This window comes from Rhincodon typus, chromosome 19 (assembly GCF_021869965.1).
Source record: "Rhincodon typus isolate 14 chromosome 19, sRhiTyp1.1, whole genome shotgun sequence".
Lineage (NCBI taxonomy): Eukaryota > Metazoa > Chordata > Chondrichthyes > Orectolobiformes > Rhincodontidae > Rhincodon > Rhincodon typus.
Genome location: NC_063350.1, coordinates 30,607,382 through 30,630,395, shown reverse-complemented (window position 1 = coordinate 30,630,395; position 23,014 = coordinate 30,607,382). Strand labels below are relative to the sequence as shown.

General features: G+C 36.9%; 1 protein-coding gene across 2 annotated transcripts in view; it reads right to left on the bottom strand.

The window, feature by feature from the left end:
* The window catches only part of prex1 (phosphatidylinositol-3,4,5-trisphosphate-dependent Rac exchange factor 1), a 220,540-nt gene that overhangs the window by 49,217 nt on the left and 148,309 nt on the right, over window positions 1-23,014 (bottom strand). For both annotated transcript variants that reach the window (XM_020527744.2, XM_048608419.1), the window contains 6 exons: window positions 20,420-20,512; window positions 16,382-16,530; window positions 14,352-14,437; window positions 4,674-4,810; window positions 2,765-2,948; window positions 614-780 (listed from right to left, as the gene is read on the bottom strand). In XM_020527744.2, coding sequence (XP_020383333.1) covers window positions 614-780; window positions 2,765-2,948; window positions 4,674-4,810; window positions 14,352-14,437; window positions 16,382-16,530; window positions 20,420-20,512 — 816 coding nt within the window. The remainder of the gene's footprint in view (window positions 1-613; window positions 781-2,764; window positions 2,949-4,673; window positions 4,811-14,351; window positions 14,438-16,381; window positions 16,531-20,419; window positions 20,513-23,014) is intronic.

Sequence of the window (23,014 nt, the reverse complement as noted above, 5' to 3'; positions counted from 1 at the left end):
CACATTTCCAAACCCTTTCAGGCTTGGGTTCAAAGTAAAGTCTTTATGAAATGATTTAACTTGGGGCTCCACAATTTTCTGTCTTGTCTATTCCTTCCAGAAACCACTTCCTCACCAAAAAGATAGCTATTTCATCTCCACTCAGTCTTTCATCAGCATGGATTAACTCTTGGTGATGACAAATGTTGACTTTAAATTTGAAGGGATTTAAAAGAAATCATACTAATTGACTTAGTAAAATGTACTACAATTTTAGATAGGACCATTTGTTTTAATATTGCTCATTGGTTTCATAATAATTTAAAATAAGATTTCATAATTCCAAGTTAGCCTTCAGAAGGCAGGAATAGTTGGTATTCAATCTAATGCAATTAAATGGAACAGCCCTGTGTTAAGAGTTCAGTGATGGTCACTGAAATTTGTAGACCTACTTCGATTTATTAGACTACAGTCTGTCATCTGAAAGTGAGGCTTTGAAGTTTAAGCCATTTCTTAGTCCTTTATCTTTGTTATGCAAGCTATTGTTGCAATTTATGTGATCTTTTTGATAACGGAAATAAAATTTCTCGGAACATGCATGAGAATTCATACTTTAAATATAATTAATCTGTACCTTTGCAGTTAAATTGAAGCATCCCTTAGGCTCCACCATTTTTTCCTTGACGTGACATTTTATGCCGACTGTACTGACATACTCATAGACAACACCATGCTCTAAATACACATTATCGACAGTCATGTTGACATGAGAGGTCGCCCCATCAATGATCGGTGGCAGGCCTGCAAGGATTGATAAAGGATTACCTCATGCATTAAAACAAGCTCAATTGTTCACTTGTGAGATTTACAAACTGCAATCAGACTTTGATCTTTCTTGGAAGTAAGACTCCCTACCTCACTGGAAGCCTGTTCAAGCTTAGGGAGGTAAGTTAAATTTACAGAATTAACCAAAGGAAACTGCCCTCATTTTGGAAGCCTGCGATCATGGATTGATTTTTTTTTTATACAAACCTACACAGCACTGTATTGCTACAGAGTTGAAAGGATCCAAGAACCAAGATGCCTAATCTGAACCAATCAATGAATTTATCTGGAGCAATACCTTTCAGGCATTTGCCTAAACAAGTAAAGACCAGATGTAAAAAATAATTAACTGCTTGTCATTCTTGGGATCAATGTTCCCTCTAAAGATGTGGATAAGATATTAAAAAAAAACAGGCCATACACAACTTAGCCAGTTTGTCTGGAGAAATTTCTAACGGTGTAATTTGTAAAATGTAAATTGCCCATTCAGAAAAAAATAGTGCTTTGAGGAGTTTGTAAGTGACCTAGCACACAGAAAACTGAAAGAAAACATTGTTTGGGGCATTCTAAAAAGGCAACAAAGCATAAAACAAATTCTTCACTTTCTATCATTCCATCTTCACCCACATCCTCCTTATAAAGAAATTCCTCAATTTCATAACTAAAAATCATTTGAGTTCACTAAAACTTCAGAGACAATCAAGAATGGCATTAATTGAAGTTAAAAATTGCATGAGATTTTAATTACACAAAGTGACTTTTGATGGAAAACAGGATATTTAGAAAATGATCGCAATTTACATTTTCGCATGTATGGATGTAAAACTGACAGTGGTCATTGCAATAAAAACAGCAAGTGCTAATAAAGTACAGCAGGTCCAGCAACTTTTGTGAAGCAAAAAAGAGTCAATGTTTCAAGTCCAATATGACTCTTCCTTAGAAAATACCTGCTGGGTTTCTCCAGTATTCTGCTTTTATTTCAGATGTCCAGCATCTACAATACTCTGCTTTTATTTGAGTGGAAAGTGCAAGTTGAGTAAATGGTTAGACTCCCTAGAGCACAATTCAAGGGCTCCAATAGATGGCCTTATATCAAGTAAACAAATTTTATAAACATTTTTCACTCCATGTCAGGAGAGAGATCACCAGCTTTTCTCCCTACCCTCACCATTCTCTAATGACAAAATAGAATGCCCAGGGAATTGCATTAACAGTAAGAGTATCAAATATCAAACCAAGGCCTGAAAGTGACAGTCTCTGACAGTCACCTGCAAGCTGACTGTGAAACTGCATACAGTCTTGAAACTGGCAGTCAGCCAAACCTGCTGAAAAGGAGTCTTCCCTTCCCAGCCAATTTTACAGTTTACACCAATTGCAGCTAGCTGTGAGAGACAACATTGCACGTAAGCATTGCATGACCATGTTCCCACAGAGAAGAAATGCAGCTTACAAGTGAAAACAGAAGTGGTTTACCATCTTCCTTTCCACAGCAGCTGTAAAAGCTGACAGGACATAAAAGCTATTACCAAGGTACTTGATCTGTTCAAATTTCATGGATCAGTGCACAATAAGTTTACATTTCCTAGATACTGGTCTGAAAATATCAATGTATGGCAGCTGAACTTTGATCTGATAATGTACACAAGTTTCATGCACAAATCTCCATATGCCATGACCATATCTACATGGAACTCTTATTTGTTTGAAGCCAGTCACTTAAATAGAGCCAAAAAAAACTTCACCTTACCAGTTTATTCTTCACAATCAAATGCTACTCGGGTTAAAGCAATTTGAACAGAAATTAATTGGAGTCTACTACATTGATTGTTCAATGTAACTAAATTTTAAACTTTGTGCACTTAATATCTCAAAAATAAATCAACATAGAACACATGCAAGACTTCTGTTTAAAAATATGGTTTAAGCAAACAAGTTCCATTTGTAATTAATCACAACATACCTGCCTCCTGTTTGCTCTCAATGATATGATCACATGGTTTTGTTTGATTGGCTGGAACATCTAACGATTTATCATTCATTGATAGATCGGAAATACTGTAAAGACTATCTGTGTTGACTTTTGTTTGTGTTGTCTCATCAACATCTTCAACAGTCCTATATATCCACTGACTGGAGCTTGTATGCTTGAGAAATGAGACAGTGAGAAGTATTAGGATTTTTTGTGCTATTCATTAGAATTAGACATTTTAAATTTGTTCAAGCCCAATAAGTTTTAAAAGAAGAAACATAGTGTTTTGTTTTATTTTACTGGATAATACTCTTGGTATTTGCTAGAGTTGAATCTTTTCACACAACCGATTGAGAAACCAGAATTTAGGATTATTTAATTGTTTTCGGTCAAACCAGAGTTCCCAACAAGAGAAATAAGATAAAACAAAAGATTAAAATTAAAATTACCTGGGTTTTTAAATACCAGATTTGTTTTAAGGAGGGTGGAGGGTAGGAAAGGGAAGAGATGAAAATATTACTCTTATTTGGCCCAACAAATATTGGTATCATTTATGTAGCAACCCATCAGAACTGCAAGTATAAATATTAATGCATCACCCTGATTACAACCACCACGTGGAATTATAATATTTTCTGACACAAACGGTTGTAACAAAGATTGCTGGATGAACCTAGATTGAATAGGTCTCTATAAACATGTCACATGACATTTCAAGTCTCACTCCAGAGCTTGAGCATAAAAATCAAGTTGACATTCCAATGCAATACTGAGGGAGAACTACAGCAGCATCCAATGTGTCATCTTTAGGTTAGGCATTAAAACAAGGTCCTATCTGCCTGCTCAGGTGAATGCAAAGGATCGCATGACATTATTTTGAAAAGGAGCAGTGGAAGTTCCTCCTGGTGCCTTGGCCAATATTTATGTATCAATCAACAGGACACAAAAATGGAAATGAACTGGTCATTACCATATTGATTTTATGGGAATGTGATAAGCACAGGTTGCTTGCCATGCTTCTCATGTTACAATGGTGACTACATTTCAAAATTATTTTATTGATTTGTGATAATGTCATCAGATAATTTCATTTTTACACACATTCTTTATGTTTTACCAATTCAAGATATTACTTAATTTTTCCAGGCAGACTGACATATCCATTCATATGCACATGCTCTTCCAAACAAAGACATGCTATTTCTCACAACTGGAAGCGCAATAGGGCATTGTCTTTCAATTATATTTATGCACAATTGTGTATAAATAACAAAGTATAATACACTTTGTGGTTCTTTTGCAATCTCACATTTATACAAATTCATACACGTAACAGTAGAAAGTACAAACGACTAAATGCAGAATAATGGTGACACTTTACATCATTACCATTTCACTTGAATCAATTCACCTTGTCACTTCTCACAGCTCCTTAGCTATCCCAGAACCCAAATGATTCCCTACTTGGCAAGACAAACCAAATGAACACTTTCCAATCCTTAGCTAGTTATGCATCTTCAGTTACTCAAAGACGTTAGAAACACTGTCAAGCAATTTGAGTGGTTTGTGTGGTACTGTCTCACTTCTGACATCTGCAATGTCACCTAGCCTTTGGTAAACACCAGAACTACTGCAACTCAGTTGGATTACTTGACTGTTTCACTTTCTTACTATGAAGCAGTACTACTGCGAGTCACTTAACACCATGAATGGCCAAGGTCCTACAATTCCATACCAAATAGCACTGTGGAGGCAACAACACCAGGAAGACTTATGATTTAAGAAGGTAATCCTCCATCGTATTATTTTATTTGTTTAAGATGATACAGTGATGAGACCAAGAATTAACATCCAGTTAGAGTAAAATCCCACAACTGTGTGTGATTAAATTGTGACTTACCAGAAAATGCTGTGGATTATTTCTGCATGCACTGAAGTGCTCAAGTACTTCAGTATAGTTTTCTTTGCTAACATTGTTTCCGTTTACTTTTAGAATACACTGGCCAGGAAGAAGTCCCGCTGCTGCAGCCCCAGACCCTGGACGATAATCAGAATTTTAGCATATTCTTACAATCTATTTATAGACTACAAAATTAAAACTGCATAACCCTACAACAGATGTTGAAAAGCATTGCATTGATAGGCTTATGCTGAATTACAGCTCGTAGCATTTGCCCAGGGCAGTCAACCATCAAACTGGATACGGAAAATCCTCACAATGAGGATATGGCGGCACAGTGGTAACTATGCACAAGTATTCCTGACCCATGTGCTAATGCTCAGAGAACATGGTTTCAAACCACGCCACAGCAAAATCTGAAACTATAAGATAGAGTTAGCAATGGTGACCATGAAATCATTATCGATTGTTGTAAAAACCCATCTGGTTTACTCATGTCCTGTCAGGAAGGAAGACTGCAATCAATCTGGTCTGGCATGCACATCGCTTCAGACCCACAGCGATGTGGTTGACTCTTAATTGCCCTCTGAAATGGCCTAATGAGCCATTCAGTCACTCAGGAAGTTTAGGGATGGGTAACAAATAAGAGGCTTGCCAGCAAGGCCCAAATCCCATGGAAGAATAAAGAAAAGCATAAAAAAAACTGAGACTAAACAAATATTGAAATGAAAGAGCTCCCATTTTCAGACCTCCTTTCCAATATAATATCCATTAAAGCTTCTCGTAGAGAAATACATCAAATGCGTTGTATAAGCATCACTATCTGTACAGAATATTCCCCACTAACAACTGGAAATCTTCAGTAGACCAGAACATCAAGGACTTCTTGCATTATTATTTCACAGTTATCATTTAAAAGGCCCATTTCAAAATATAAACAAAAACTGCTATGTTTAATAGAAACTGAAATGAACAACAATTAAAAGATTTTGGTCAACAAATGAATGAATGGAAGATGATAAATCTTTTCCTTGTGTCACCCTGTGCATTGAGAAATCCACATTCTGGCCTGGTCATTCTTCTCACACTCTTCCCAACATTTCTCATGCAAGTACTCGTACACACACTAGGTGGATTAAGAGGATGAAGTCAAAACACATTCACACAGTAACGACTAACAACGCTTTAAGATTAGATCCAGTGTGCACACTTTTTCACTTCCTCAATTTGTTTGGCCTACTTGACATTCATTCATAAAGATGCAGTGTTTAAACCCTGAGTGTGATAAGAGAGTGAACAGAGAAAAGAAAGGGAAGAAGAATAAAACAGACTAACAGCTCTATATTTTCTAGCAAGATGGGACATCACGAATGAACTCCCTGGGAGCTTGTGTGAAATCTTGATAAGTCAAAGCTAAATTGTCCATTCTGTACACTATCCATGTGCTTTGTAATAATCCAGAACAGGGTTGTTTTTCAGGGAAAGGGCATCTGTTTTGAAAGTGACTACTTTACACTAGAAAACCCCCTCATCCAGAGCTAATCATAAGCAATAACTCATTAAAAGCCTTAGTCAAAGAATTGTGTTGAAGTACACAATCTTCTGTCACTCCTTGCACCCACTGTTTACAGGTTTTGCATTTTTTGGCAAAAAGAGATTTGAAGCATATGGTTTTCAGTCAATGGTTCTGGGAATCCCAGTATTCAGACATAAATAGCTTTTACCATAACCACTACACAATGCTTTTTCCTACCCAGTATTCTGCAATATCCTGTTGTAATCTATTGCACTAAGATTTAGTCTACAAATGATTCTTTTTGGTTAAATTGGATCATAGGATCAGCATTAGCTCCTAACATTTTCAGAAACTGCTCACAGTAAATAAGCAACAGAAAATTGACAGTTTTGGAGAATCATGGATTTAATTGTACATAGAACTCTATTAGTACAATTTGTTGCAATATACAAACCTCAACAAGTTTCTCGAGTGTTCAGTTTCTTTTTAAGTAGTCAGTGACAAGCATAGATAACTAGTTTGGGAAGCTTTCTTTTTCAGATTAAGTTGCTGATGGCAAGTGAAATTATTTCACAGTTCAAAAATATAGGAAGGAAATAGGGGTGGAGTATTTCTGCGATTAAAGGATGAAATCAAGGCAGTAGTGAGAAGTGATGCTAGCTCTGAGGAGCAAATTGTGGAATCAGCTTTAATGTTGATAAGGAGAAGCAACGGAAAGAAGTCACTCATAAGAATAATTTACACCACTCCATAGCGGTAGCTACATGTAGGGCAGAGAACACAAAGAAATAATGGGGACTTATAAGGAAAGTTCTGAATTTCTGGGTGATTTCAATTTTCATATATATTGGACACAACAAATGGGGCAAAGATAGTGCTGAGGTAGACTTCCTAGAATGTATTTGCGACGCAGACTTCAAACAAAACTTTGGTGGAAACAACTGGAGAATAGGCTATTTTAAACTTTATAATGTGTAATGAGACAAGATTAATTAACAATCTCAATGTACAAAGATTCTCCAGGCAAGAGTAATTATGATACAATTTCTCAGTTTGAGGGTGAGAAGTTTGTGACTGAAACTAATGCCTTAAACATCAACTACAAAGTTATGAAGACAGATTTGGTTCAATTAGACTAGGAACATAGTGAAAAGGTAAGACAGTGGAGAAGCATTAAAAGACATTTAAAGAACATTCATAATCATCAACAAAGCTAAATTCCATTGAAAAGAAAGACTTGATAAAGATGAATGGTATGAAATTGAAAAAGTAAAGGCATACAATGTATGAAGTATGTATGTAGTTGGTCAGATTAGTGCACTGTTAGAAATCAATGAAGGATGGCTAAAAAATGAAGTGGGAGAAATTAGTACCTAAAACTACCAAAAAATTAAGCAGACAACAAGAGGTCCTACAAGCACATAAAAAGGAGAGAATAGTCAAAGTAAATATTAGTCCCCTAGAGGCTGAGACTGGGGAATTAATAATGGATCACATAGAAAAACATAAGATTTAGAAGAAATATCTTATATGTGTCTTCATTGTAGACAACACTCAAAGCATCACAAGAATGGTAGAAAATCAAGGAGAAAAACAGGAGGGAAAAATTTAAAGCAATACTATCATTGGAGAGGAAATAGTAGGAACACTTTTATAACCAAAGACTGATAAGTCCTTGAACCTGATGGCTTACAGTTTAAGAAAGAAGTGACTGCAGTGGTTGTAAATTCGCTAGATTCCGAAAATGTTCCAGTAAATTGCTAAACAGCAAAAGCAACGCCCCTACTCAAGAAACGAAAGAGATAAAACAGGAAAATATAGGCAAATAGCCAAACATCAGTCTTTGGAATACATTGGAACCCATGACTAATGTGGTTGTGGCAGGACACTTAGAAAAACATTAAATTATTTTGACTGTCTGCTTGCATGAATGTGTTTAACAAATTTATTCATATTTCTTTAAGAATATAACAAGTAGGATGGATAAAAGGGAACTGGTAGGTATTTGAATTTCCATTACTTATTTAGAACAAAGAACAGTACAGCACAGGAACAGGCCGTTCAGTCCAAGATGTTGTACCGAATATGATGCCAAATGAAACTAAACCCTTCTGCCTGCCCTTAGTCCATATCCCTCCACTCCTTGCATATTCATGTGCTTATCTAAAAGTCCCTTAAATGCCCTTATTGTATCTGCCTCTGCCACCACCTCTGGCAGTGCATTCCAGACTCCTACCACCTTGTGTAAAAAACTTGTCCCTCACCTCTCCTTTGAACTTTCCCCCCTCACCCTAAATGCATGCTGCCTAGTATGAGACATTTCAACTCTGGTAAAAAGGATTCTGATCATCAACCCTATCTATGCATCTCAATTTTATAGACTTCTGTCAAGTCTCCCCTCAGCCTCCACTGCTCAAGAGGAAACAACCCGATTATATTTGATAATATTAAGTTAACAACACAAAATAAGAGCTCAAGGTGTTGTGGCTGATATGTTCGCAAGGACAGAGAATTGGCTAACTAATAGGAAACAAAGAATTGGAAGAATTGGTCACTTTCAGTTGGCAAACAGTAACCAGTGGAGTACCACAAGGATTTGTTTTTGGGCTTCACCTATTTATAATGTACGTTAATGACTTGGAAGATGGACAGAGTACATTGTAACGAAATTTGCTGATGCTACAAAGATGTGCTTGAAGATGATTCAAAGACATATAGATAGGTTAAGTGAATGGTCAAAAATTTGGCATATGGTGCATCAAGTGGGAAATTATGAGTTTGTCCACTTTCGTAGGAAGACTGTAAAAGCAGAATGTTTAAGTAGAGAGATATGATAGAATAATACTCTGCCTACTCATGCTCACATTGCTCATGTTAGATTTCTATTAAGAAACTGAATAACTCATTCATTGACCTGAACTGCCAATTTACATTTTTACAGTGCTCATTATAAACTGGAGATCTTCAATGGTTTATGTCATAGTAGTGGGTAAGTGGACCTCAAACAATAGTAAGGAAAGAAAACCGATGTGAACACAGCAGAAGCAGGGTCCATAAATCCTTGAAGGCAGGGAGAACCTTGATAATTCGAGATGTTAAATAAATTCCAGATGGAAGAAATACTGACACTAAAAGTGAAACCGCAAATGATGCAGAATTGAATTGGAAGACCATATGATATAGGAACAGAATTAAGGCATTTGGTCCATTAAATCTTCTCTGACTTTCAGTTATGTCTGATAGGTTTCTCGACCCCATTCTCCTGCCTTCTCCCATGACTCTTGATCCCCTTACCAATCAAAGTCCTATTTATCTGTAACGTTAATCGTGTTAACTCTTTGTTTCTTGTTTTTCTAACTTATACTATGAATCACTGTAAGGTAATGTAACTTATTTTTATTTCTCTATTTTGTAACTAAGACTTGTACGTAGGAACTTTGTACCTACGACAGTGCTATGAGGGACAACATTGTAAACTTTTCACCGTACTCTTGTACTTTTTACTTGAGTGCACATGTCAATAAACCTAATTCTAATTCTATCTCTGTCTTAAAGCCACTCACAGGCTTGGCCTCCACAGCCTTCTGCTGCAATGAATTCCACAGATTCATCATCCTCTGGCTAAAGAACTTCTTCCTCATCTCACTTCTAAAGGGTTGCCCCTTCCCTCTGAGACTGTGCCTTTGTGTCCTAGTCTCTCCTACGAGTGCAAACATCTTCTCCACTTCCATTGTATCCACGCTTCTCGGTATTCTGCAAGTTTCAGTGAGATCCCCTCTTATCCTTCTAAATTCCATTGAGTATAGAACTAGAGTCCTCAACCACTCCTCATGTGACAAGCCCTTCATTCCCAGGATTATTTCAGATGAGGCCTCACCAACATCCTGTACAACCTCAATATGATGTCTCAACTTCTATCCTCAAAGGTCTGAACAATGAAAGCAAGAGTGCTAAATGCCTTCTTAACCACCCTGTCTACATGTGTCGCAAATTTCAAAGAATTATGTACCCGAACCCTTAGGTCTCTCTGTTCTACAACACCACCCAAGGCCCTACCATTAATTGTATATTTCCTGCCCTTGTTTGTTTAACAAAATGCAATATTTTGCATTTATCCAAATTAAACTCCATCTGCCACTCCTCAGCCCATTGACCCAACTGATCAAGATCTCTTTGGAATCTTAGACAACTGTCTTCACTGTCCACTATCACCAATTTTAGTGCCATCCACAAACTTCCAAAACATGCCTCCTAAATTGTCATCCAAATTGTTTATATAAATGACAAACAAAAGTGGACCCAGTACTGATCCCAGTGGAACACTGCTGGTCACTGGCCTCCAGTCTGAAAAACAACCTCAGCAATACATCTCTGTTTTTGCATTCTAGCTGTCTCATAATGAATGCTAACATTGCATTTGCCTTCTTAATTGCTAAGTGAACCTGCATTTTAACCATAAGACAATCCTGAACTAGGACCTCTAAGGCCCTACTGAAGGAATGAAGAAGGCACACAATAGAACAAATAGCAATTGGAAAACCCTTGGCTGGAATTGGCACTGAGGGTAAGAATCTTAATGTAGAATCTCTGGGATACAGCAAACACCCAGAGTTTGATGAGGACAGGGATGATAAGGAATTACACAGGTGAGAATGGGGGTTGCAGCATTCTAGATGATCTACAATTTGAAAAGGTTACTGCAAGGATACTGCGAGTACTGGACAGAGGCAACAGTGGAACAGTAAAGACGTAAATTCATGCATTGCATGAGAAATGGTGGATTTGATCAACCGCTGGCTTGTTCAGCGAGGAAGGAGTTTGCAATATACTTGGTAATTGGTATTCTGTGTGCTTTTGTGTTGGAAATTCATTTTATCTGCCATTTCTTCCACAAGGAAATAATTGCACCTCCACACCAAGTTTCGCAGAATAACCAACAACTTGCATTTATATATTCCTTATAACAGAAAAGAATCCTAAAGGCTTTAAACAAAGACAGAATTAGAAATAAATGGACTTTATGCCAAGATAGATATTAAGAGGACTCAAACCCCCACTACTCCTGCCTCTCATGAAACCATCTGCATACTCTTACCTCTTTTAATATTACCTTACGTTCACTATTCAATTATTTCCAATAATGACAGAATGGAACACCTCTGGGTGCTTTTCCAATAATCCAAATAATGTAAACAAATGAAAATCAGGCAGAAATTTTCAGCTATACATGGTATTCTGCAAGTGGTAATGTCAAATCTTGTCCATTGGAAATGAATAATTTGAAGAGCTTTACATCTACACCATAAATGAATTGACAAGTACTATTACCAGATTAGAAAGACTAGATGCTGGTGAATATGAGATGACTCAATACAATCAAATTTCATGCTTTAATCACAGTTTACGCGGAGATGTTTACCTGAGCTAGACTGCACTAATCAACTTAAAGCTATGTTTTGAACAAAATTTTAAGAGTTTCAGATGTCATCTATTCATTATAATGCTATAGTGGCAGCAAAATAGAATGATCTTTCAAACAAAATATTTAAATGTTTTGGTGATCAGAAAATTTTTATCTTAAAAATTGAAATAGATAACAAACCAAATTTGGCTGTGACAAAAGTGGTCATTAACCTTATTTATCATGTTTAACAAATAACATGCAGATACACTTTTTTTTGATTTGAACACCGGATATTGTTACCCTAATAATACATACCAAGTCATTAATACACTTGAAAAAAAGAAGATTTTTGACTGTGTACTCAGTACAAAGTTGAGATCCTATCCATCATTAATCAAGGACATCAAAAATGTGTTCAAACAAGAAAAAAAACATTTAAAAGCTTCTCTACAATCTCACTTGTAGCACCCAATATTTCTGCTACTTCTAAAACATCTTACATTTTACCAAAAATAGAGTCTTCACACCTCCTCCTCACCTGCGTACAATTATGCAATTTCTCTGCAAGTTCAAACTTCTTTATTGATCAAAGAAAGTTAAATTGCAGGTCATCATCCAAATGTTTGAAGGTTAAGGCTCACGTAATTGTAGAACTATAAAAGCTGTATTTTGAGCTTTCTGTTGAAGTGCTGGACAAACACTGTTTTGGTAATACTAGAAAGCTAATGAAAAAAAAGTTGTAAATCATGTTGAAACTTGCATTTAGTGTGGATTGTGAGAAAATGACATGATGTGTTGTACTATGCTATAGTTGAGCTCGGGAATTTGTCAAGTGCGTAAACATACCATGACAGAAAAGACAGAAAGAGAGGGAGAAAGTAAATCTATACAGGAGACAAGGTGAATGAATAATCTGTTTCTACAAATTTCTCAGCTGTTAACTGAAGGTGAGCCAGATAGGAGCTTGTGTGGAATTTGTCTTGCCAATTCAACAAGCTGAAATTGATTCCATATTCTTGGAAGGGAGAGGGGGAGGGGAGAAAAAAAAATCTCATCTCATAAAAGTGCAATGTTAGGGACTGTAACTGCAAGCCAAATGCAATCCCTTCAAAATCAAGAAACTTTGCAGAATGCCAGCTAAGCACAGTTCCAGGTTTCTGGGATCTTATTAAAACTCCCGTGTTCTAATGGGGGAGAATGAATGGCACTAAGGCAGCACATTGGTTGAGAGAAGGTGGGAGGACTTGGGTTCTTCCTCTACGAGTTCTCAGCATAGGAAGTAAAGCACGAATGAAAGTGAGAATCAAAAGAAAAAAGGGAAATAAAAAGCAAGCATATCACAATAGTTTGACCCTCCACCTCCATCAGTTCCAAATATGTACACACAGCCTGTGCAAATATTGCTCTATCCCCATTCAGAATTGCACCCGCTTGGTCAGAAGCAGTACACCACACGTGTAACAGGAAAAAAATTAATGTTTTCACTTTACAGCTACAAAAAAGAACATGATTTCTAAATGTTATCAAAAAATGTTAAACCTCTAATAAAACAATAAGAGCAATTGATTGATCTCTCCAACTGGCATCCAATTTAAGATCCATTTGGCACTGTTGTAAGTATGTAGCCTGTAACTATCTTGGGGCAGATTTTACAGCACCAGTAGCGGCAAATGTTCAGCATTCATCACAACTGGGTGTAGGTGAGGCCTGCAAATTTCAAAAGTGCACACATGTACATGCTTTTCTTTGACACACCTACTTTAGGTCCTGAGTTTCTGCTGTGGATCTTCATGTGACTGGATAGGCCAAGTCAACTCACACTTGAGCACATGGGGAAGGACATCCCATGAGATAATGAGGGTCAAATTGTAGAATTTGCTCTTAATTCTTATTGCCATCGCTTTTCCTCATCATTTAGGCATTTGGACCCCAAGTTCAATTGACAACTTGTTGTCATTCTTATCTAGTGGCTCCCAATCATTACTGTCAATACTGCCATGCTTCAAGGTGAAACTTAGTATTATTATTACAACTTCTTTGTCCTCCCATTTGTACTTGGTTTCGCAGGAGTTTTGGCTGAATGCTTTTAGAACTGGCTTCAAGAAAGATACTAACATTTGTTGACGAGTGGTTGAATCGGGGTATACAGTGGAGGCACTGTTAGTGGAATTTCTCCATCATTCTTATGTATCGCTGATACACAATTCAGAGCTCACTGCAGTCCAGAGTGAAGTGACAACATCTGCTCTGTGTATTCACTTTATAAATTATCATTTTTTCAAACTAATGTAAATTATCTTGCTCTAAAATAAGTTGACATTTTAATTTTTTAAGAATTATTATTTTCCAATGCAATTTTAAAACATAATTATCCATTAAAAAATGATTTTGCAATATCTTTTTACTGTGATAGTCTTCTTTTAATTCAGTTTTTGGCGAGCTATGACCATAGGCCATGCCCACAACTACCTGCCTTTTTTGCATACGCTATCCTGTGCAACTGAGCATTACTGCAAAAAGTACAATTGTCCTTCCATGAGTCAAATTCTAACCACTGGGATGGTGGTAGGTCCTTGCACCAATTGTATTCAATGTCAAAAGCAACTATCATGTTATTAGGGACCATTTTTTTTGTGTAAAATCACATAATATATAATAATCACCTCTGAATTTTCACAACAGTTGATTGTGCATCCAAGGCAATGTTAGCAACAGATCTGTAAAATCCAATGCCAATTTCCTGACTTGCATGTCTTACCTTTTAGAACTGCATGAACAAATGGTGGGGCAGCTCCACGTATCTGAAAGCTCAGTCCTTCCAAGGAGTCGGGAACTTTGATTATCCTGCATCAACATGCAATATAAATGTTGAGTAACTACATTTAGCAAGTTGATCTTAACTTTGTATTTATTGGCGTAGTCTCACACTTCGTGGCTAGCCATGAAAGCAACCATACTACTACAAGTATGTTAAAAAGTGCAATAAATTAAATCAGTCTTGTTAGCAAGAGGCCTTTCAATGCATAATCACAAAGCAGGACCATAAGTGGGACTCTTGCTGTCATCATTTATATTACAGCAAAATCACAAATGAACATCATGCAGTTTTAGCCCAACTATTCTAGTATCCTTACTTAAATTATTTTAAGAGGAAAACCAGGTGGATTTCTCAACAAGCGTGTGGTCTAAACTATCCATTTTTGAGATATACATGACATTCTTCTACATTCATCTTTGCTTAGTTCCACGCTTAATTTGCTAACTTAGATAAGTTAGCTCCTAAATGCTTTTGGACATCATTTATCTATTGTATTTTCTCCCAATAACCACACAACTATTTTCAACCTGGGATCCCTGGTCTCAAGGACTTCAGTGAGATAATCAGATGTTACTGGATGTGCCAATGATAATTTCTATTCTCTGTTTAAATTGGTCTAGAATGGGGAGACAATAGTGAGACAATACTTCAATACAATGTTTGTTGTTCTTGTCCTTCTAGATGGAAGAGGACTCAGACTTGGAAAGTGCTGTTGAACACAGCTTGACAAGTTGCTTCTTTACATTTTGTAGATGAGACACAATGCTGTGACTATGCTTTAGTGACAGACGCTGGGAAGATCAAGTGGGCTGCATCATCACAGATTGTGACTAGTTACTTGAGTATTGTTGAAGCTGCCCTCTGCCATGCAAGTGGAAAGAAATGTATCATACTCCTCACTGTGCCTTATTGAGGGCTTTGAGGAGGCAGGAGGTGAGTTGCTTGCCCCAGCTCTGGTAGTCCTAGTATTCATATGGCTGGTCCAGTTCAATTTCTGGTCACCCTTATACGAACATACAAACAAGGAGCGACAGTAGGCCACTTTGTTCTTTCAGCCTGCTCCATCATTCAGTAAGATCGTGGCTGATCCGATCTTTACCTTTGCTGTACATCCCAGGATATTCCCAATAACTTTCATCCCTTTGGAATCAAGAATCTATCTACCTCTTCCTTAAAAAATATTTAAATATTCTGTATTGACTGTCTTTTGAGGAAGAGAATTCGAAAAACTCACAACCCTCAGGGATTTTTCTTTTCCCTTATCTTTGTCTTAAATGGGCAACCTCTTATTTTTAAACTATGACCCTTAGTTCTAGATTCTCCCACAGCAGCAAACCTCCCTTTTCACATCCATCTAAGTCAAGTGTTTTCAAGATTTTTGCTGTTTATAGATATGGCTGAGAATAAAAAGTAAAAATTACTGAAACTTGAATAGCTGCTAAAAAATGCAATAAGTTTCAATACTGTCATTTGAACTTTGAGACCTGACTTGGATTCAGAACCCATCTGAAGGGATGAAACTTTTCTTTACAAAAGTTTGAAGTGAAAATAGACATGTAAAATTAGCATTAAGATAATGGTGGTAGATGTAGGAAGTGAAAAAAGAGGCAGACCAGCACAATTGGGAATGCTGTGCAACACTATTGTTGTGCTTGTCTAAATTTGTTTATTTTTAACATAAGGTATGATTAATCAAAAAGTTGCAAAATGTAACAGTGAATGTAGAAATATTCCAATATCCAACACAAAACCCAAAATAAACAAGGTTGAGACTGATGCAACTAGAGTGAGGAAGCTGTTGAAATGCAATTGGTTGCAATGATCTCATCTGCCTGATAGCCCTTTCAAATGGCAAGCAGTTTACAGAAATTGGTATGCTCTGATTATGTAACTAATGTGAAGTATTACTAATAGCAGGCATATTGAAATCCTGCATAAATTTCTTTTGTTGGTCACATGAGATGACTCACTCTTTGGGTTTTGTGGCAATCAGCATCCTCAGTGGCCTCCGACTGCAGTACAACTGATTTAAAATTGTCTCCACTTCCAAAATTGGTCGAAGAAAAACCAAATCTTCATTGATGGAGTAAATCTTCCTCCCAACCTGAAGGCCTGCCACCTGCAGAACAAATGAAAGATCAGAGTTTTTACAAAGGCATGAGTATGATCATGCAAAGCAAAGGAGACTGAGGGGTGTCATTGACAGAAAGAAACCATTTCCCTTGTTGGAGAGATCAAGGACCTGGGGACTTAGATTTAAGGCAAGCAGCAGGAAGTCTAGAGTGGACTTGAGGAATATGTTTTCACCCAGAAGGTGGTGGGAATCTGGGACCCATTGTCGGTAAGGGTGGTAGAGACAGAAACTCTCATAACATTTAATAAGTATTTAGATGTACACTTGCAATGCCACAGCATACAAGGCTATCCACCAAGTGGTGAAAAATGGAATTAGAATAGTTAGGTGGTTGTTTTTATCTGGTGTGCACTCAATGAGCTGAAGGGCCCTTTTCTGTGCTGTTGACATCTATGTATCTATTGTGGATTAGTCACCAATATGAGACTTTCTGACATTACATCTACTTCCAATTTATGATATAAATAAAAAAGAACAACGATACTAGCCGAAAAGGTTGATGCCTTTGAACCAAACTCTACATATATAACAATACTAGAATAATTGCTCAAAATTCATGTCCCAAAGAGAAACATGACTTTTAGAACTCCTTTCATTGTACGCAGTTCCATAACAGAGCATCAGCAAATGCTGGTATTCTAGATAATGTTCATTGTATGAGGGAAAGACAAAAGTTCAAACTAAACAGTGAGTTAGAAGGGTAGAAGTGAATTTTATGGTAAACAAGTCCGAGTCCTCTTAATTCAAAACAAGCCTTTCATTTGAAAACCAACAATACTTTAATATGGAAAATCTGAAACGCAAACATGTAGTTTTAATTAAATTTGTTTTTTCCCTGTTCTGAAAAATCTGATATCCTAGTTTACATGAAGCACATCTGTTCAGTTTTTACTCAATAAGCCTGGTGCATGATAATGCAGTTGAGCCACTGTGACCAGCATCCTTAAAGGTTTTGTCATTTATTACCAGACTGGCAATTTGTGCTTAGTATTCCAGTCGCCTGTAAACTCCATTCACCACTTCCACAAGCACAGCTTTGAAAACAACCGAAAAAATTTTAACTGTTAAGTTTCCCAAAAATATTTTTAATCAGAAAGTGTTCATTAGAAAAGACATTGTGCACTTCCAGAGTTACTGGATTACACTTACATACATTCCTACTTAATGTATTGCACCTAAACAATGAACTTTTATATGAATTTCCAGTGGCAGGCTCAAGTAATTGTTTACTAACAGGTAGTTGAAAATCTAATTGAAAGTAGTCCTATTAAAGTAAAATGGTCAAGAATAAGTAATGTTTGTCTCATACAACTTAGGAAAAGGAGGCAATTAGGCCCTTAAGCCTGCTCTGCCATTCAATAGGATCATAGGTGACCTGACTGTGGCTTCAACTCCACTTTTCTATTGCAATACTACTTAACTCCCTTGTGAATGTACCCACGAGTGCCTTCAAAATATTAAATAATCCAACCTCTATTCTGGTTTCCCCTTGGGCAAACAGATTCACAACCCCCTCCTCCCCAAGTCTAAATATTTCTCTTCATCATATCTTAAACATTTTGAATTTTTAAACTATGTTCCCTATTTCTAGGCTCTCCGATAAGGGGATAACAATCTTTCAGCGTCCACCATGTCAAGTCTCCTCATCATCTTGCAGATTTCAGCAAGATCAGCTCTCATTCATCTAAAACACCAATGCATACATTCCCGGTTCTTGGCAGTAAGGATACGTACATATACTACGCCTGTTTCAACTCAACAAAATAGGTGTCAACTGTTTACCAGTTCTTTTCTTAGGACAATAACTGACTGGTCAAGGCAATCTGCATGGTTCAAACTTCATTCAAAGCTTTGCAGTTAATTGTTGGTCACCATCTATAACTGGTAGATTCTGCACGATAATGTGTCTACCTATCACCTTTCACTTGCGAACCAATCAACATTCTCTTCACACACCGTACAAGTGTTGTTTTCCATTTACATTGTTATTCTTGTGAATTATCCTAATGAGTGCAAAATGAAATGCTTTGACATAATGTATTTTTTCTGATCAACTCAAAATTCACACCAAATTACTAAATATGAAATTGTTTTAATTTACACAAAATCTATGGTTGGTAAGACAAGATGTCAGAATTGTTATTGTTCTGGTTAAAATATAACCAGAGCGAAGAAACGTATGCAGTGAGTGAATAGAAAATCCCTAGAAGCACTCCTGCTCTTTTGGTACCACAAAGCGAGAAAATGATGTGTGGTACTGGTGCATCAGAATTAAACTAATCTATTCATATTGAAGTTTTACCGTGGAAATGCTATTATTATGATTGTTTCGGGCAATTCCACTTTCAAATGGACATGCACACTTGCAAGAAATTGCTGCTAACTAATAGAACTGCATTCTTACATTTGAAGAAGAAATCATTGAGGCTTAACCGTACATTTTTATGTTGAGTTGAACTGCAGCTTTGATACTGTATTCTGATTCCAAGAGACCACTATAACATTTCAAATGACTGACCCCCTCACGCAAATTATAGCATGTCTAACGGAGTCATTGTATTGGTTGCCTATGACATTTTATAATTTAAGGTGTATGACCATGCATGACATGGTCCTCAATTTTTTTTTATATGTAATAACTTGATTTTTGAAACATATCAACGATGAAAAACCAGACTAAACATGCCCTAAATATTGGAACCCATATATCAATCTCGTTGGTTTAACTATGACCTATGATTGGTCAGGCAGCATATTTTATCTTTTAAGAGAAAAAAATTGGACAATTATAAATACATTACATATGTCTGGAGTTTGGAAAATATTAATTAATCAAGCAGTTCCTGTGCCTCTTTTTTTCTGTAACAGGATATTACATGAACTGCAAATCTAACTCTAGTCCATTATTTTATAATACATTGGCTTCTTGCTACAAATTGGGTCTGCCACATATGGATCATCAAAATAATGGTGACTTACTTTCTTTGGAATTTACTGAGACAATATAATCCAGGAGAATCATAAATATCCCACTGAAATGTGAACTATTGTCATTCACATGTGTGTCTCCTCCATAGCCCTATCCAATTTTTTGTGGGACATACATAAATACATATCATTAAAATGGAAAAGCTGTCTATTTTCGCTAGTGTAGACAGTCTATGCTCACTCCTGCACCAGACCATCTGCTGATGAATCTTTTGTTCATATTTTCTCTGCAAACTTGTCTATCCCAATATTATCCAGGCCAGCTCATAGCTTCCACAGACTTTAGAACATCCAGAGTATACTGTAAGCATTTGAACTCATACTAAGTCTCATCCAATCATCATCCATGTTTGCTGAGTTACAACAGCCTCTGGTCTGACAGCACTCAGTTTTAAAACTTCCATCTTAGTTTTGCAATCCATCCTTGGCTTCATCCATCCCCATGTAATACCTTATCCTAAAACAAACATTTCACCCAATGCTCTGGAGTTGACTTATACGTTCTCAGCCACTTCCTTTCTTTGCACTTTCTTCAGCCTCACAAACATCTGAGACCTTAAAGTTGTAGAGTCTTTTTTTGGATTTTATGTGTCCCATACTTTCTTCACCTCACCTTCAAGGCCCAGGCTTTCAATAGACCAATCTCTAAACACTGAAACATGCTCAGAAAGTCAAGATGCTAAATTAGCAAATATTTAAGTGCTTGCACTCTTGCTCCACTGCCATATGGAAGACCAATATTTCAAGTGTTTTGTGAAGTGCCAAGCAATGCTGTGTACTGCTCTAGGGCTATTTTTGTTTTAAGAAATAGGAACAGGTGTAGGCCATTCTGTTCTGCTCATTGTTGCTGAATTGAAATTCAGAGCCAAAGAAAAACAGTAATTACCTCAGCAGAAGAGCCACTTTGTACAGATTTCACCACAATGACCTTATTTTTCTCTTCAATTTCAAATCCATAATTCTCTTCTTCGGGGAAAATCTAGGGTAACAAAATAGAATTAATTATACAACCATCCACAGCTTCCTGGTCCAACCTTCACTAGAGTCAATACAAATCAATTAAAGTTTTTGAGAAGATGTGTTGCTCGGTTGTGAATGAGTTTGTAGAGTTGCTTGCTGAGCCGGTGTGTTTGATTGCAGACATTTCGTCACCCTACTAGGTAACATCGTCAGTGCGCTCCGGTGAAGCGTTGGTGTTCTGTCCCACTTGTTATTTAGTCACTAGACACAAATCACCCTACTGTACATCAGAGACATATCAGAGATGACCACAAGACTACACAGACCCCTAGGTAGCAGGGTAGCCCACAAACCAACAACCACCTGCAACAGCTACTGACAAATGCAAAGGATCACATATCCACAACCAATAAAACTAACGTGATACACAAAATACCATGCATGGACTGTGAGAGACATTACATAGGCCAAACTGGAAGAAAACTGACAATAAGGATACATGAACGCCAACTAGCCACCAAGGGACACAACCAATTCTCACTAGTCACAATCTGCATGGGCAAAGAAGGACACAAATTCAACTGGGACAACACATCCATAATAGCACACGCCAAACAGAGAAATGCCAGGAAATTCCTGGATGCCCGGCATTCCAACTGGAACTCTATCAACAAACAGATTGTACTGGACCAGATATACAAATCACTGAAAAAACAGAACCGGAAGTAATGCCAACCACCCCTGTAAACCGAGACGTATAAATAACAAGCGGGACGGAACACCAACGCTTCACCGGAGGCACACTGACAACGTTACCTAGCAGGGTGATGAACCGTCTACAATCAAACACACACCAGCTTGGCAAGCAAGTCTACAACACAAATCAATTAAAATAGGAGATAGAACTGCAAAACTAGTGAGGTTTCAAAGCTTGAATTTGGAATGTCAGTTGTCATTGAGGAGTATTCAGTTTTCTTTTAATGACAACTTACATTAGCAACAACTAAGCATTTCCAAGCATGTCAAAATCAGAACTAGTTTAACATATTTTCAGTCACTCTTTGAAACTTGAAAAAGTGCTCTCCATCAAAGTAAAATTGTGTTGACTACAGTCAGTCGATAGAAATGGTTAATAAAGGGTGACAAATTTGTAAGCATCTGCTTTCTGTCCCTGAAGATGAACTTCACATCTGAGCTGTTGAGGTTTTCTTGCAATGTCTAATCTGCTCATCACACTTTTTACTAACAGAGAGAACTCCACTTTCCAAACTTGAAACTGTGTTAGTGTTATACTATTGGAGAAATCACCTAATGTACACATTAAGAGAAGTGAAACACAATATAAAACATGACAAATTTCCTAAGCGGTGTTTTAGAAAACATTTATTTGTGAAAAATGGAAGCAGAATGTTGGAACTTGCAACTGAAATAACAAATGACGCAAGAACAGCTATCCGGCCTAAAACATAGATTGATAGATTTTTGTTACTCAAAAGACACAAAGGGATATGAGCAAAGGCAAGTAAAGTAAGATAGGTCACTATTCAGCCATATCTCATTCCATGGCAGAACATGTTGACTACCTTACACTTTTCCAAATTCTGCATGAAAACAGAACTGACTAAAATGAATTGGCAAATTAAGTTCTAAAATTGATCAAAAGAGAGGCAGACATTTTGTGGATACATCAGAGTACATTCTAAAGAGTAAAAAAAATTCTAAGAACTGTCCATGGTTAACTGCAAAGGCTAAACATACGATCAAACTTATAGAAAAAGCATATAATTGTGCAAAGATAAGGGACAGGTCAGATGATTGGATAGAATATAGAAAAACAGTAAAGAATACCAAATTATTTGAAGGGAAAAAGTAAAAACAGATAGTAAGAGATTTTTTTTAAAGAAAGAGAAGTTAACAAAAAGAGTGTGTTGGTCTGTAGAAAGAGAGTCTGGAAGATTAATAGTGGAAAATAAGGGAATGGCAGATGAAATGAGCAGGTGTCTTACATTGATCTTCATTACAGGGGATACAAGTAACATCCCAGAAATAGTGACAAATGAGGAAATGAAAGAAAGGAACTCAAGAAAATCACCAGGGAAGTGGTTCTGATAAAATTGTTGGAACTGTGGGCTGACATGTGACCAAGTCTGACAGACTTCACCCCAGCATCTTAAATAAAGTGACTTATGCGATGGTTGATACATTGGTTTTAATTTTTCAAAACTTGCTCGATACAAGAAAATCCCGTTCAATTGGAAGATAGCAAATGTAACTCCTTTATTCAAAAAGGAAGATAGACAGAAAGCAGGAAACTACAGGCCAATTGGCTTAACATTGGTCATATGGAAAATGTTAGATACTATTAGGAAAGAAGTTATAACAGCTCACTTGCGTTAAGTTCAAGGTAATCAAGCAGAGTCAAGTAGTTAGACCACACCTGGAACACTGTGAACAATTTTGGGCCCCTTATCTAAGGTATATTGGCATTGGAGGCAGTCCAGAGAAGGCTGATACCAGTCTT